Source organism: Amblyraja radiata, chromosome 13 (genome assembly GCF_010909765.2).
Source record: "Amblyraja radiata isolate CabotCenter1 chromosome 13, sAmbRad1.1.pri, whole genome shotgun sequence".
NCBI classification, from domain to species: Eukaryota; Metazoa; Chordata; class Chondrichthyes; order Rajiformes; family Rajidae; genus Amblyraja; species Amblyraja radiata.
The window spans coordinates 61,217,490-61,234,286 of NC_045968.1; the positions used below are offsets into that span (position 1 = coordinate 61,217,490).

General features: G+C 42.9%; 1 protein-coding gene across 3 annotated transcripts in view; it reads right to left on the reverse strand.

The window, feature by feature from the left end:
* The window catches only part of masp1 (MBL associated serine protease 1), a 70,496-nt gene that overhangs the window by 38,698 nt on the left and 15,001 nt on the right, over nt 1–16,797 (reverse strand). For all 3 annotated transcript variants that reach the window (XR_004413861.1, XM_033032206.1, XM_033032205.1), the window contains exons 5-6: nt 14,564–14,760; nt 11,666–11,813 (exon numbers count right to left, since the gene is read on the reverse strand). Coding sequence is in view for 2 of the 3 variants with exons in the window: in XM_033032206.1 (XP_032888097.1) it covers nt 11,666–11,813; nt 14,564–14,760 (345 nt within the window). In the remaining variant the exon portion in view is untranslated. The remainder of the gene's footprint in view (nt 1–11,665; nt 11,814–14,563; nt 14,761–16,797) is intronic.

Sequence of the window (16,797 nt, forward strand, 5' to 3'; positions counted from 1 at the left end):
CTTGAGGCTCAGTTAGAGGTTGGTAGATATGACATAATCCAGAAGACGCAGGATCATTTCATTCAAAAAAGGAAGAAAGATTCTAAGGGGAGTAGGAGGCAACCGTGGCTGACAAGAGAAGTTAGGGATAGAATAAAACTAAAAGAAAAGATGTATAACACAGCAAAGAGTAGCCGGAAGCCAGAGGATTGGGAAACTTTCATAGGATAACAGAAGGAAACAAAACGGGCAATGCGGGCTGAAAAGATGAAGTATGAGGGGAAGCTGGCCAGGAATATAAAGGAGGACAGGAATAGCTTCTTTAAATATGTTAAGGGTAAAAGAGTAGCAAAGTCAAATGTGGGTCCCTTGAAGGCAGACATGGGTGAAATTATTCTGAGCAACAAGGAAATGGCAGAAGAGTTGAACAGGTGCTTCGGATCTGTCTTCACCAAGGAAGACACAAACAATCTCCCAGATGTACTGGAGGACAGAGGATATAAGGGGGTAGAGGAACTGAGAAATTTTCATTAGGCGAGAAATAGTATTGGGTAGGCTAATGGGACTGAAGGATGATAAATCCCCTGGACCTGATGGTCTGCATCCCAGGGTCCTCAGCGAGGTGGCCCTAGAAATAGTGGACCCATTGGTGATCATTTTCCAATGTTCAATAGATTCAGGATCAGTTCCTGTGGATTGGAGGATAGCTAATGTTATCCCACTTTTCAAGAAAGGAGCGAGAGAGAAAACGGGGAACTACAGACCAGTTAGCCTGACTTCGGTGGTGGGAAAGATGCTGGAGTCAATTATTAAAGAGGTAATAATGGGGCATTTGGATAGCAGTAAAAGGATTAGCCCAAGTCAACATGGATTTATGAAAGGGAAATCGTGCTTGACTGATCTTTTGGAATTTTTTGAGGATGTGACAAGTAAAATGGATGAAGGGGTGCCAATGGATGTAGTGTATCTAGACTTTCAGAAAGCCTTTGATAAGGTCCCGCACAGTAGACTGGTGATTAAAATTAGAGCTCATGGTATTGGGGGTAGGGTATTGACATGGATAGAAAATTGGTTGGCAGACCGGAAACAAAGAGTAGGAGTGAACGGGTCCTTTTCAGAATGGCAGGCAGTGGCGAGTGGAGTGCCGCAAGGCTCGGTATTGGGGCCGCAACTGTTTACCATATATATTAATGATTTGAAATAGGGAATTAGGAGCAACACTAGCAAGTTTGCGGATGACACAAAGCTGGGTGGCAGTGTGAACTGTGAAGAGGATGTTAGGAGGTTGCAGAGTGACCTGGACTGGTTGAGTGAGTGGGCAGATGCGTGGCAGATGCAGTATAATATAGATAAATGTGAGGTTATCCACTTTGGCGGCAAAAACAAGGGGACAGATTATTATCTCAATGGGGTTAGGTTAGGTAAGGGGGAGGTACAGCGAGACCTGGGTGTCCTTGTACACCGGTCAATGAAAGTTGGCGTGCAAGTACAGCAGGCAGTGAAGAAAGCTAATAGAATGTTGGCCTTCATAACAAGAGGATTTCAGTATAGGAGTAAAGAGGTTCTTCTGCAGTTGTATAGGGCTCTGGTGAGACCACATCTGGAGTATTGTGTACAGTTTTGGTCTCCTAATTTGAGGAAGGACATCCTTGTGATTGAGGCAGTGCAGCGTAGGTTCACGAGATTGATCCCTGGTATGGCGGGACTGTCATATGAGGAAAGATTGCGAAGACTAGGCTTGTATTCACTGGAGTTTAGAAAGATGAGGGGGTTCTTAGAGGAACATATAAAATTATAAAAGGACTGGACAAGCCAGATGCAGGAAAAGTGTTCCCAATGTGGGGCGAGTCCAGAACCAGGGGCCACAGTCTTAGAATAAAGGGAAGTCATTTAAGATTGAGGTGAGAAAAAACTTTTTCACCCAGAGAGTTGTGAATTTATGGAATTCCCTGTCAGAGAGGGCAGTGGAGGCCAAATCACTGGATGGATTTAAGAGAGAGTTACATAGAGCTCTAGGGGCTAGTGGAGTCAAGGGATATGGGGAGAAGGCAGGCACGGGTTATTGATAGGGGACGATCAGCCATGATCACAATGAATGGCGGTGCTGGCTCAAAGGGCCGAATGGCCTCCTCCTGCACCTATTTTCTATGTTTCTATGTCTGACGAATCTTATAGAATTTTTCGAGGATGTAACTAGTATAATGGATAAGGAAGAACCAGTGGATGTGTTATATCTGGAAGTTCAGAAGTCTTTCGACAAGGTCCCACATAAGAGATTAGTATGCAAACTTAAAGCACACGGTATTGGGGGTTCAGTATTGATGTGGATAGAGACCTGGCTGGCAGACAGGAAGCAAAGAGTAGGAGTAAATGGGTCCTTTTCAGAATGGCAAGCAGCGACTAGTGGGGTACCGCAAGGGTCAGTGCTGGGACCCCAGCTATTTACAATATATATTAATGATTTGGACGAGGGAATTGAATGCAACATCTCCAAGTTTGTGGATGACATGAAGCTGGGGGGCAGTGTTAGCTGTGAGGAGGATGCTAGGAGGCTGCAAGGTGACTTGGATAGGTTGGGTGAGTGGGCAAATGCATGGCAGATGCAGTATAATGTGGATAAATGTGAGGTTATCCATTTTGGTGGCAAAAACAGGAAAGCAGACTATTATCTAAATGGTGGCCAACTAGGAAAAGGGGAGATGCAGCGAGACCTGGGTGTCATGGTACACCAGTCATTGAAAGTAGGCATGCAAGTGCAGCAGGCAGTGAAGAAAGCGAATGGTATGTTAGCATTCATAGCAAAAGGATTTGAGTATAGAAGCAGGGAGATTCTACTGCAGTTGTACAGGGCCTTGGTGAGACCACACCTGTAGTATTGCGTACAGTTTTGGTCTCCTAATCTGAGGAAAGACATTCTTGCCATAGAGGGAGTACAGAGAAGGTTCACCAGATTGATTCCTGGGATGTCAGGACTTTCATATGAAGACAGACTGGATAGACTCGGCTTGTACTCGCTAGAATTTAGAAGATTGAGGGGGGATCTTATAGAAACTTAAAAATTCCTAAGGGGTTGGACAGGCTACATGCAGGAAGATTGTTCCCAATGTTGGGGAAGTCCAGAACAAGGAGTCACAGTTTAAGGATAAAGGGGAAGTATTTTAGGACCGAGATGAGAATTTTTTTTTCCCCCACAGAGAGTGGTGAATCTGTGGAATTCTCTGCCACAGAAGGTAGTTGAGGCCAGTTCATTGGCTATATTTAAGAGGGAGTTAGATGTGGCCCTTGTGGCTGAAGGAATCAGGGGGTATGGAGAGAAGCCAGGTACAGGATACTAAGTTGGATGATCAGACATGATCATATGCAGGCTCGAAGGGCCGAATGGCCTACTCCTGCACCTATTTTCTATGTTTCTATGTTCCTCTAGCAGTTGTTTTTTTGCTCAAGATCCCAGTATCTAGTCTCTTGAGTCTCCATGTAATATTAAGACATGCGATCTTGATGATGCAAGATCAAGAAATTGGATAATAATGTCTTGATTTGATTACTCAGAATCTTACTTTCGATTTGCAGTTGGAAAGCTTTTTCGGAGGCAGCAATCATAATTCAGTTAGATTACCATAATTACTGAAAACGATAAATACAGGCCAGACATAAATGTTCTAAATTGGGGTAAATTTGACAAGCCTGAGGCATAAATGAGTAAAAGTGGACTTCTACTTATGTGTCAGGGCCGTAATTAAGGAGCCCACTAAAGATACCAGAATTAGTAGCGTGGTTGGTGCACAGTAAATATGTTCAAAGCTGCTTCAGGGTATTTAAGGACCGGTTTGGAAGCTGTAAAATTGAAAATGAATTTCAATCCAGGGATGTTTGAGTACTGCATATGTGGAAGGAAATCAAAGAATGGACAATAAATGATAGTATTGAGAAACGAGGGCCCTTGGAATGCACGTCAGCAGATCCCAGAGATTCTAGGACAGGCAGATAAACGCATTTGAGAAATTATTTGAGATGCTTGCTGTCTTCAACCAAGATATGTGGCAGATGAGGGTGGAAGTCATACTAGATCTATACAAAACACTGTCAGTTAACAGCAAGAGTACTGACTTAGGAACCTAATTACTATTATCCCATTACTAGTCTTAGGCAGTGCCTCATGTCTTGGGTGATTTGCTTCTACTCCAGTTCCAATGTGGTTGATAAGACGTACAAGATCCACTTAGTATTTGATAAGTCCTCCTCTATTTTAATTTTCAGGGGCCTGCTTTTTGATGTATGAACTATCGATGTTCTTGATAACACTGAAATATCCAACTTGTCATGGTCATTGGCTTGTTGCTGGATCTAACTCACTTTGGAAAGGACATGGCAGAGGGTGCATGACATGGCTCAGTGGTTGTCGCCAGTGTTTCTGCTTTTGTAATGATAAAAAACTTGAAAGATAGAGTGAACGCAGGATGAATAGCAACAGATTTCAGAGAGATTTTGACAGGTTGCTGGAATGGGTGTACATGTGGCAGTGAAATTTAATGCTTAGAAATAAGAGAGGAAGAAATTTGACAAGAAGAATACGAAGAGGCAATATAAAGCAATTCTACAAGGGAAACAAAATCACAGATGTGTGTTCATAAAAATGCCTGAGCATGTTGAGAAAGGTGCAGAAGAGCTTTACCAGGTTGCCACCCGGATTAGAGGGTATTAGCTTTAAGGTTAGGGTGGTCAAACTTAAGATATTTATTTGTAGGAAAGAACTGCAGATGCTGGTTTAAATCAAAGGTAGATACAAAATGCTGCAGCAATTCAGCGGGACAGGCAGCATCTCTGGAGAGAAAGAACGGGCGACGTCTCGGGTCGAGACTCCTCCCCATTCGACCCGAGGCATCGCCCGTTCCTTCTCTCCAGAGATGCAGCCCGTTCCGCTGAATTGCTGCAGCATTTCGTGTCTACAGTAGATACTTCTGTCTGGAATTGGAGGGTGAGGGAGACCCGACAGAAATATATAAAATGATGAGCAGCATAGATAGGGTAGACAATCAGAACTTCTTCGCCTGGGTAGAAATGACAAAGACTAGAGCACATAGTTTTGAGGTGAGCGGGGCAAAGTTTAAAGGCGATGTACCGAGGACGATGTGTGCCTGGAATGCTCTGCCAGAGGGGGGGGCGACGGCAGATACAATCGTGGCATTTAAGAGGCTTTGTGATAGGCACATGGATATGCAGGGAATGAAGGGATATGGATCATGTGTAAACTGAGGAGTAGTTTAACCTGGCATTGTTTTTGGCACAGACAATGGGCTGAAAGAACTGTTCCCATTGTGTACTGTTCGATATTCTATGTAAAGTGGCTCAAAACATGCACGAGATCCTGGGCTTTGTATATAGTACAAGCAAGTCACAATTAACTTTTATTAAAATGTTTTTGCCACAATAGTGGTTATGTGTCTAGTTCTACGCACCAGGCTTTAAGAGAGCAGTATAGGCTAAAGAGAGGGAGTAACAGAGATTTACAGAGTCTAGGAATGAGGGACCGGAGAGACTGGAGACATTTAAATTTCAAGTCATGAACGGATCAGATGCAAGAGGTTGTGAGAAGCTGTTCCCAATGGTAGGGTGGGAGGAAAAAAAGCAAAGAAGGCGACTGGCGAAAGAACCTAAGTTACGGGAGCTTTAAAACATGCCCAATGGTTGGAAGACACAGACAGAAAACAGGAGCCAGATTCAAAGGATTCAACTTTTAGATTTTAGAGATACAGCGTGGATGCAGGCCCTTCGGCCCACCGTGTCGACCAACATACACCCTGTACACTACCACTATCCTACACACTTTAGGAACAATTTACAATTTTACCAAAGCCAATTAACCTACAAACCTGTATGTCTTTGGAGTGTGGGAGGAAACCGGAGCCTGGAGAAACCATGCAGTCACAGCGAGAACATACAAACTCCGTACAGACAGTTCCCATAGTCTGGATCGAATCCAGGTCTCTGGTGCTGTGAGGCAGCAGCTCTACCACTCAGCCACTGTTTTTAAAAGTGAAAGGATTTGCAGTGCTCCTTCTCTGCTGTGACCATTTTGTGTTGCGGTAACAGAAGAATTATTGTCACAGTGGTAGAGAGATGCATCATTGAAACTGGCCCTTCAGCCAATTGTATCTATGCTGACCAACAACCACTGATTCTATCACTGAATTACACACACACGGGCAATTTACAGAAGCCAATTTACCTATCAACATGCACTTCTTTGCGATGTGGGAGGAAACGAGAGCATCTGACGGGGTTACAGGGAGAATGCACAAACTTCACCCAGACAGCAAAGAGGTCAGGATTGAAGCGTCTGGCGTTGTGAGCTAATGATTCTACCAGCTGCATGCTGTGCCACCCAAAGAGACCAATGATCAATGTAATTGAGGTGTATTTAATTATGTGGGCTAGATAGAGTGAACAAGGAGGAGCTTGGCACGGACGTCAATAACTAGGCAAAGGTTTAAAATCAAATAATTATGAGGTGCTGTAACCCAGGGATGCAGACAACAGAGCAGAGAATTGCCCGACATGGTTGCTTAGTCCAGCATTGATTCATTGGACACGTCCCTCCCCTGACCCAGAGATGTCAATAGAAAGAACAATAGACACATCTGTGACCAAATTTACCTAATCAAAAAAAGAAATTTAATCAGAATTATCAATTATTCCATAACAGTGATATCTCAAACTGTCAATACATAATTATTTTCAGCTTCATCATTGACATCACGAGCTTTAAGCATCAATATCAATAACATTATCTACAGCAGAATTAGTAGCAATTTATCATGATGAAAATCATCTTCAACATAAATACCAAAAGCAGATACCACTAATGAAAGGTCACTGAATGAGGCTCAGTCCAGCGTGATCTGCAGCCAGAATTTGTTCTGAATAAGCAAACAGTTGATTCCCCGCAGACAGAAGTAAATGTTAACAATGGTGATTCAGCATGAGGTTTTGGTACTTGTGGTGTGATTACTGCCTTTGCAGGACACTTCCCTTACCTTGTACGCAAGTAGATTTACAATAAAAGAGAATCACTGTTGGATCAAGCAATAGAAAATGAAGCAATGTAGATAAGAGAAGTTGGTACAGGAACGGGACAACTTAGCAAGTGATCAGCATCATTAGTACCCAGAACATCAAATCCATCTACAAAAAGGGGTGCTACAGTGTACAATGGGCTGAGTTCACAGCTCCAGTGACCAGGGTTCAAACCTGTTTTTCAGTGGTGCCTATGTGGAGTTGGACACTCTCCGTGATAAAGTGGCCAAGTTATTTCAAATAGTTACAATACTGACATCCGCCCAACAGTGTGAGCATATCCCAGGTATATCTGACAAAACGCTGGGCAAATCCTTTCTGGTTAATGCTGATCTAATCTGTATACTCTAAATCATCAGAAAAATAATGTAAGATGTTAATAGCTGTCAAATGGTACTAAATAATAATCTCTTCACCAATGTTAGTGTCTTGTCTAAGACTGGTGTATTGTCTGAGACCACTTAGATACAGCCCTGATCAAGTCTTTCTTCAAATATGGACTGCAGATAATTCTACAGGTGAGGTGAGAATGCTAGCCTTCATTTCAAGGTGGCATTTGACAAGGTACACTCTCCAAGGAACCCAGATAAAACCGAGCTCAGTGGGAATCGAGACAAAAAGACTCCAGTAATTGCAGTTACATGTTGCACGAAATGGTTTTTGAAGATCAATCATCCCAGTGACAAGCCATCACTACCAAGGTGGTGTCCTCAGTTTCATTATCTTCAGTTGCATCAATGCCCTTCCATCCAAAGGACAGAAATGGGAAGATTTGCTGGAATTCACTAAGTTTAATTCCATTGGCAGCGCCTCAGTAAATTAACGATTCCCTGTCTGACGCAAGTTCAACCAGCCAACTAATGCAGAAATATAGTTAGTAAATGGAATTACTTGTCCAAGCTACTTGGACATTACCTTTTTAACCCACAACCTCCATCATCGCAGACAAGGACACCAATGCCAGGACCATCACCCCATGCATGCACTCCATCAGATACATTTGCTATTTCATTTCCTTATTGGGTCATCTATCCAGCAGCATTGAAAAGAGTAAATTCACAACAGGAAGCAGTGGTTCCAGATGTTGGCTCGCTGTCACCATGTCAACAGCAGGTAGGGAAGGGACTTAATCCTGCCACTTCAGTAATGGCCACATCTCCAAAGAAAAATTAAACAAAACTATCCACAAGGCCGTAGGCATCACTGACAACATCATCATTATCTTCCCGAACTGTACCATGTGCATCAACATACACAGCGCAGAAACAGGCCATTCGGCCCACCCTGTCTACACTGACAGAGTTGGAATTATAGATTAGTCCCATTTGCCACAGTGCCCACAGCCTCTAAATACTTCCTATCCATATATCTGCCCAAATATCTTTGAATCATCATCACTGCAGTTATTTTTACATCAATGAATGATAGGAACAAAAAAAAGATAGACACAAAAATGGAGTAACTCAGCGGGTCAGACAGCATCTCTGGAGAAAAGAAATAGGTGATGTTTCGGGTCGAGACCCTTCTTCAGTCTGCGAGTCCGTTCCTGCTGAGTTACTCCAGCTTTTTGTGTCTATCTTTGTAATAGACCAGCATCTGCAGTTCCTTCCTAAACAGATTGGGATTAATATAGGATTAGTGTAAATAGGTAGTTGATGGTCAGCATGGAATCTGTGGGCCAATCTGTGTGTATCCACACTGAATCTATCTATGAATTTAAACTATTTAACATTATGAACAGCATGATCACTTTCATTATTATTAAACTCATCATTGGATATTTCCTATTTCATCATTGGGCATCAATAATCAAAGTTTCAGGCTAGTGATTAGAAATTTTCTGGTGATTTTCAGTATTTTCCCCGAGTCACAGTCATAATGGAACTGAAATAGGCCCTTCGGCCCACCATGCCTCATTTTACTGTGCTGTACTGTTCTATGTCCTTGTGATAATTGTGCCTATTTATATTGACTCCAATTCCTAAATTTGGCCCATGGCCTCCCAAGCCTTGGCAATTAAAGTGCGTGTTTAGAAACTTCAGAAATCTGAGAGAGTATCCATCTCAGGCAGTTGTGGACAAGATTCCAACAAAACATCTTCCTCAGATCCCTGTGAAGTTGCTACATCTTATCCTAGACATACCCCCTGATTTTAGAAACCTCTGCTAAGAGGAAATTATCCGTACTATCTACCCTATTGTCTTTCATACAGAAATAGAGAATGGAAACTCATCCTTCAACCGCACATTCATACCGATCAAGTTGCTTCATCTAAACTAGTCCCATTTGATAAAATTTGTCCCTTGTCTTTTAAATGTTGCTTTTGTACTTGCCTCAACTACTTCCTCTGGCAGCTTGTTCTATGCACCCACCAACCTTGCTCTGTGCAAAACAAAAACAGAGTATGATTTTGTATAACTCAATCGGGTCCATCTTCAGTTTTGAGGAAAACAAACCCAGCTGAAAGTCTCTCCTTACAACTGAAAGGCCCTATCCCAGATCAATCACATCCCTTCCATAGTTTTGTGACCAGAATTGTAAATCGTACTCCAGCTTTGACCGAAGGTAATCGCTTGCTCTTATCTTTTTTTCCCCCATGCAACAAACAAGTATTCCATATGCCTTCTTAACTATCCTACCTACCAGAGCTGCCATCTTCAGGGATCCCTGAACTCTCTGGGCAGCACGGTGGCACAGCGGTGGAGTTGCTGCCTTACAGAGCCAGAAACCGGGGTTCGATCCTGACGATGGGTGCTTATCTGTATGGAGTTTGTACGTTCTCCCTGTGACTGCGTGGGTTTTCTCCAAGTGCTCCGGTTTCCTCCCACACTCCAAAGACGTACAGGTTTGTAGTTTAGATGGCTTGGTAAAATTATAAATTGTCCCTAGTGTATAGGATAGTTTTAGTATACGGAGATTGTAAATTGTCCCTTTTGTGTGAAGGATAGTGTTAGTATATGGGGTTCGCTGGTCGGCACAGACTCGTGGGCAGATAGACTTGTTTCCGTGCCGTATCTCTAAACCAAACTAAATATGACAAGGTCTCTTTGTGCCTCAAATACACCCCAACCCTGAAGATTCAATATGCATATCCGAACCAAAATGCATCATCTCGGTTATCATGATTAAATTCTATCTGCCATTGTTCTGCCCACCTTCCTAACCCATTAATATTGATCCAACTCCTGGGAATACTCTCCATTTGATTTCCTTCAACTACAATATTTTGCTGTGGTCCATCAATAATTTGAATGACATGTAAAATATTGTAGAACATGTAGAACTACATGTATAAAAGCCAAGACATAAAACCATTAGACAATGACCAACAAAAGTCAAACTCAAGAGATGGCTGATGGAATGAGCTGGGAAAATGAGAGGTGGTGAGAGGAGAAATTGAAGATGACATCTCAGGGCAAAAAAGATCAAAGCAGGAGATGGAATACCAAATGGTCAATAACTCAAACAGCAACTAAGTGCAACACAAGATACCCAGGAGATGAGAAGGAATCAAGGAGCTTGAGACATTGAAACTAGGACCACAGTTTAGGTTGAAGTGTGACTGCCAATCACTGGACCTTGCCAGAGGGTTGGTGAAATGAAAGAACTCACCACTAACAACCCTTCCAATAAATGTGCCCCATATCCCAGGTGACCTATTGCATGGAACCTGGAGGAGCACTAGGGGGAGTGCAAGCAGTGCCCACTGGATCACCGGAGTCCACTGGATCACCGGAGTCCACTGGATCACCGGAGTCCATTTCTCTGCAACATATGGGTTTGATGTGATAGAATCTTTTCCAAACTCCAGCTGTCTGCAGCCAGGCTTCAAATCTAAATCTTGGGAATGCATTAAATCTCAATGGTCTGTTAGCCAGCAGAATCGTGCTTTGTACCAGAGGCCATGCAGAAACTAAATGGGAACGTGCTATTCTCTGCCAGAACCCTTACTGCTCTCTCAAAGAGCTGCACCTCCAACAATAAGAAGCCCCACAAAGAAGAAGCATTCAGCATCCATCTGCCTCAAGGTGTTATCAGAACCGGGCCACAGTAGTCCAGAGGCAGCTCAGTGCAACATGATGTCAAAAACACAAAAATACACACATGTCCACACAGATACAGCCCTGAATAAGCCTGGGCCTGTGACATGGGTCTAAACTGCACAGATTAAGAAACATTCAAACTGGATCCTTTGCCTAGTTTAGGTTGTTAAATACACCATCAACAAAGGGATTGGACTCTTTCCTAACTCGCAAGGCTAACCACACTTGGGGGAATTGGAATGTACTTGACGAGCATGGGAAAAAATGAAAATTATGCTGATCCTTTCTTCCAACCAACTAGAAAATGTGTAAGCTTTACAGCATGGAAGCGGGCCCATTGCGCTAATGCCAGTCAAAGGAAGAACTACATGGGTTGCTCCCACTTCCCAGTTCTTGGTCCACGGCTGTCAATTTACAGTGGTTATTCAGATACCTTCGACAGAATGATAGGGGAGGGACACAGTTGTAAGATGCCTGGAGCCAGAGATACCAGTAGATGATCACACAACACGAGAGGAGAGGGAGAATGTTTCAAACAAACTGAAACTAGCTGCCAGCAGCAAACCCACCAACTGATGTGTAGGCAAATTTCCAGCCGCGGTTATCTCCCGAATCGTCAGTGTGAAAGAGAACCTGGACTCTGCTGCTGTTGGTCGCGATCTTTCCAGGACTCTTATCACCACAGAAAGGGCCAAACTCCTTCATTCCAGCTTTAATCTGCAGCAGAGAACAAAACACAAACTGGAAATCGCAACAGGGCTATGACTCATTGAAAACAAAAACAAGTCAGGAGAAAATATAGCAAAATGATGTGCCTCGCACATCTCCCTCATTGAGCTTTTAGTTTCATCATCCAGTATCCAGTCTAATTCCACCCCTGAGGTTAACAAAAGTTATATATGTAAAGTGTCAATAAATCCATGTTAATCCCAAGGTCATTACTCCCCCAACATTATCTGTAACCTGCTGGGTCACCGTACTGCTAATGACGTTAGTAAATGCAGGGAGGCATTTAGAGTAAGAACTTGGGTCTGATTCTGAGAATATTCTTTGTTTAGTAGGTTGGCAAGTGTGGACAATCCTGGGCCTCAATAATGGCTGGAGCAGCTTCCTTTTGAAGAGACGCAACAGGCACACCCGTGGCAATAATTCCATGGCTGAATTACGAGAGAAAAGGCTAGCAGTGTGATATTTTATTTTATCTCCACATTTGTTTGACAACATTAGCAATTTCCACCAGCAGAAAAAAGTCTTGCACTGAAAGTGGCATGCTATATGCCTTCTTTACTACCCTATCCACCTTTGAGTGGATAGGGTAGTAAAGAAGGCATATAGCATGCCTGTCTTCACCAGTTAGGACTTTGACTAATGGAGGTAAAATAAGCAACTCATGCTGCAGATATACAAATAAACTGCTAAAGGAATTCAGCAGGTTGAGCAGGTGGGATGAGGGTGCGGGTGCAGACAACTCAAAAAATGGTGGAGTTGCACAGTGAAGGCAGCTGTCAAAGGATGCAGCAGAGTATTGATCAGTCACAGGTTAGGGTGGAGAAGTGACAGGAGGTGTTTAATCTGGGCACTTTTAAGGTCAAATATATGGGGAAAGTAAACAGTTAATGGCAGAACCCCGAACAACATTGATGTACAGAGGGATATTTAGGTAGAGATCCCTGAAAGTAGCAATTCGATTGGCAATACATGGATAGGAAAGATTTGGAGGAAGATGGGTCAAATGGAAACAAAAAGGACTGACTTAGTTGGAGCATCGTGGTCAACATGGGCTAAACATTGGGTTAAAGGGCCTGTATCCATGCTGTATGACTCTCTGACAAGTAGAGGAAGTGGTGAAGAAGGGGTGTGTATGCTTGCCATCATTGGTCAGGGCATTGAGGCATTGTGAGCCGAAGGACCTGTTCCTGTGCTGACTGTTCTGTAAGAGTCAGGAAGTCATGTTGAAACTTTATAAAACTTAGGTTAGGCATATTGTGCAGTCCTGGTTGCCCCATTACAGGAAGGATGCAGAGGCTTCGTAGTGTGTGCAGAAGGGGTTTACAAAGATGCTGCCTAGAGCAGATGGTATTAGCTTCAAGCTTGAGTAAGCCAGTTCTGCACCATGGGCACATATTTCCTGGTTTACCCCAACAGCCCTATTTAAAAGGGAACAATATTCACTACCCCAACGTGGCTAACACAGATGCAAAGGTCACTGTTATAGCCACAGTAATTTCCTCCCATACATGCCATTACATCCCAAGATGGATCCCGTCAGGCTCTGGAGACTTGTCCATGTTAATTTTTGCCAATATCTCAAACATTTCCTCCTTCCTGACACACATGTCCCAGAATAACCAATAGTCCTTTCCTAACACTCCATCCTCCACATCTGTCTCCCTGATCAATAACCAAATTGAAATATTTATTTAGGATCTTGCTTACATCCCCTGGCCCTACATGTAGATTTCTCTTTTGGTCCCCGAGGGGACTCACTCTTTTCCTAGCTACGCTCCTTGCTTCTTCAAAGTTTTCGTCAATCCTGCTGGCCAAGGTTATTTCATGTGTTTTTGTCCTACTACTTCTGTTCTCTTCTGCATCTGATGTAACCCTCAAAGGACTTGCTCAAATCCAATCAATTTTGTTATTATTTTAAAAGCCTCCCGCCCACTCCTTCCCTAACATCAGAGATTGGTTTTTACACCCTCTAGCTCCTGCTCCGAATCTGCTTGTTTGGTCATGCCTTTTACATTGAAATCAGCTCTCCCACCAAATTAAGACCTTAACTGCAGGACCAACCTCATCTTTTTCCATGGCCACATTGAAACATACTGGATAATGACTGCTATTTCCCAAGGATTTCTTCACCAACACTTCCAAAGGCCATTGCCCAGTTTGAGTGGAACCCCATCCCTCTAGATGCTGCTTTAAAACCTCACAAATTCATTTTACAAATTCAACCTAATCTAAGCCCCTTTTACTAAACCAATTCCAGTAAATAATGGGGACATTAAATCTGTCCATTACGACAACCTATTGTTGTTACACCATACCTGCTCTTCTAATTTCTGCTAACTATTGGGAAATTGACAGAAGATCATTTCTTGTTATCTTATGCATTTTACAATTTACTTTTGTATTCCAATGAAAACAACTTGAGTGAGACAGGCTCTCCATATTACTACAATTCTCCAGCCCAGTGACCTTGTTGTACATTTCCCAGTATCCTCTCTGAAGTTGCTGGTGTGGTAATCACAACTATCCACAGTATGTGGCCACTACATGTAGCTGTTCCTACTTGGTGGTGGATCCTAGGAAGTTAATATACTGAATGCCAAGTGTAGGTGCACGAGTTGTCCTCTTATATACTCACCATTTTCAGTCCTGCATCAATCTGACAAAGGAACACAGTTCAAGTTAACCAAATTTGGATCAATGACGATACAAGACGTTCCAACACATTTGGTAGTGCTCACCTTCAGATAGTCATAAGGGCATAGCACATCTGGGTGATCTTCTAGATCAAAGATGCCGGTAAAGTCCAAGGTGATCACAAACCCATCTTCCAGTTCAATACGGTACAGACAATCTGAGCTCTTGGGGTAAGGATTGGGATAGTCTGGACTGGAGACAATTCCTGACCTTTCTGTAAATACATTGTCGCTACACTCGACTGGTGGGAAACAAAAGGCAACAATCAGTCCTCTTTGATTAGAACAGAAGCTGAAACATTATTTAAATGGCGAGACGATTAGATGCTGGAGTTCAGAAAGAACTGGGTAAACCAGGACAAGAAATACAGAAAAAGTAAATAATTAAGATGGTAAATACAAAGTTTGTCTGTTTTTTTTCCCCCAGGGTGGAGGAGTCTAAATGTTGAGGGCATGATTTAATAGGAACCTCTAGGGCAACTTTCTCCACACAGAGGGTGGTGAGCATATGGAACGAGTTGCCAAAGAAAGTGGGATTGGGAGAGAGGGGAAACTGACCCTTTGGCCAACCCAACATGCCCCATCTAATCTAGTCCCATTTGCAATGGCACATGGGCACAGACAAGTTATAATACCCTATTGTAGCTGAAGCAAGTACTGCCGAAACTGTAAAGGACAATGGTGTGACATTGCTTGGTGATTTGGTCTCCTTATTTAATGAGGGATAGACTTGCATTGCAAACGGTTCAAGAACAGTCACAAGATTCATCCTTTAGATGAGCACATTGTCCAAGGATGAGACGAAGAAAATCAGACCCAAACAGATTGGAATTTAAAAGAATGAGTCATGATCATATTGAAAGATGAACGATTCAGAAAGACTTCACAAGGTGAATAATACGAGGACATTTTACAAAGGATATTAAAGCTCTTGACAGGAAAAAGGGGCCCTACCTCAGGCATCGGCAGCTCGGATCAAGCAATTCCATTCAGGAATATCAGTGGGAAATCAGAGCTTGAAAATAGGACAACAGCTTTGGCTAATGTTAAAGGAAAATTCTGAAAGATTCAATGCTTATTAAGAATAAGAGTATAGAGATTAACTAGGAAGAGAACGGGTCCCCACAAGGATCAATGTGTGAAAACCACTGGAGACGGGTGAGGTGTTAAATGAATACTTCTATTTAAACTAAATAGTTGGGGGGGGGTTCAACAACCTGCAAGCGTATGCGTGCCGTTAACAGGAAAGAGAGTGTAGGAAAGGTCACGTTTAAACTAATAGGGCAGAGGGATGGGAACCAATGCAGGGAGACAAAAGGGCCATAAAATGAGGGCAGAAGCATAAGATAGAAGGGAGAAAAGAAAAACAAACACGAAAGCTTTGTCCCTTAACGCGAGGAGCATTCGTAATAAGGTGGATGAATTGAATGCGGAGTTAGCTTTTAATGGATATGACATAGTTAGGATTATGGAGATATGGCTCCAGGGAAACCAAGGCTGGGAACTCAATATGCAGGGGTATTCAATATTCAGGAAGGATAGACAGAAAGGAAGAGGAAGTGGGTTGGCATCGCTAATTAAAGATGAGATTAATGTAGTAGTAAGGAGCGACATTAGCTTGGATGCTGTAGAATCGGTATGGGTGAAACTGCAAATTAGCCAAGGACAGAAAATGCTTGTTGGAGTTGTACACCAAACAGCAATAGGGAGGTTGGAGAGGTACAGCGGTTATCATGGGTGACTTTAATTTACATATAGATTGGGCCAACCAAATTGGTAGCAGAGCTGAGGCGGAGGATTTCCTGGATTGTATACGGGATGGGTTTCTAAGCCAATATGCAGAGGAACCGACTAGAGGGCAGGCCATCCTGCCAATAATCAAGTTTGCTGATGACACTGTGGTGGTGGGCCTGATCTCAGACAACGATGAGAAGGCCTACCGGGAGGAGGTGGCTGATCTGGCACTCTGGTGTCAGGATAATGGTGGGATTCTGCATGAAGATGTTGAGTGTCACAGTTAATTCAGAGACTAAGGGCCTGAAGAAAGGAGACTTTGATGGTATGAGATGGAAATTGGCTAGGATAGACTGGCAAATGATACTTAAAGGTTTGACAGTGGGGAAACGATGGCAAAGATTTTTAAGGATCACATGGATGAATTACAACAATTGTTCAACCCTGTCTTGCGTAAAAATAAAACTGGGAAGGTGGCACAACCATGTCTAATGATGGAAATTAGGGATAGTGTTAGCCAAGGAGGAGGCTTATAAATTATCCAG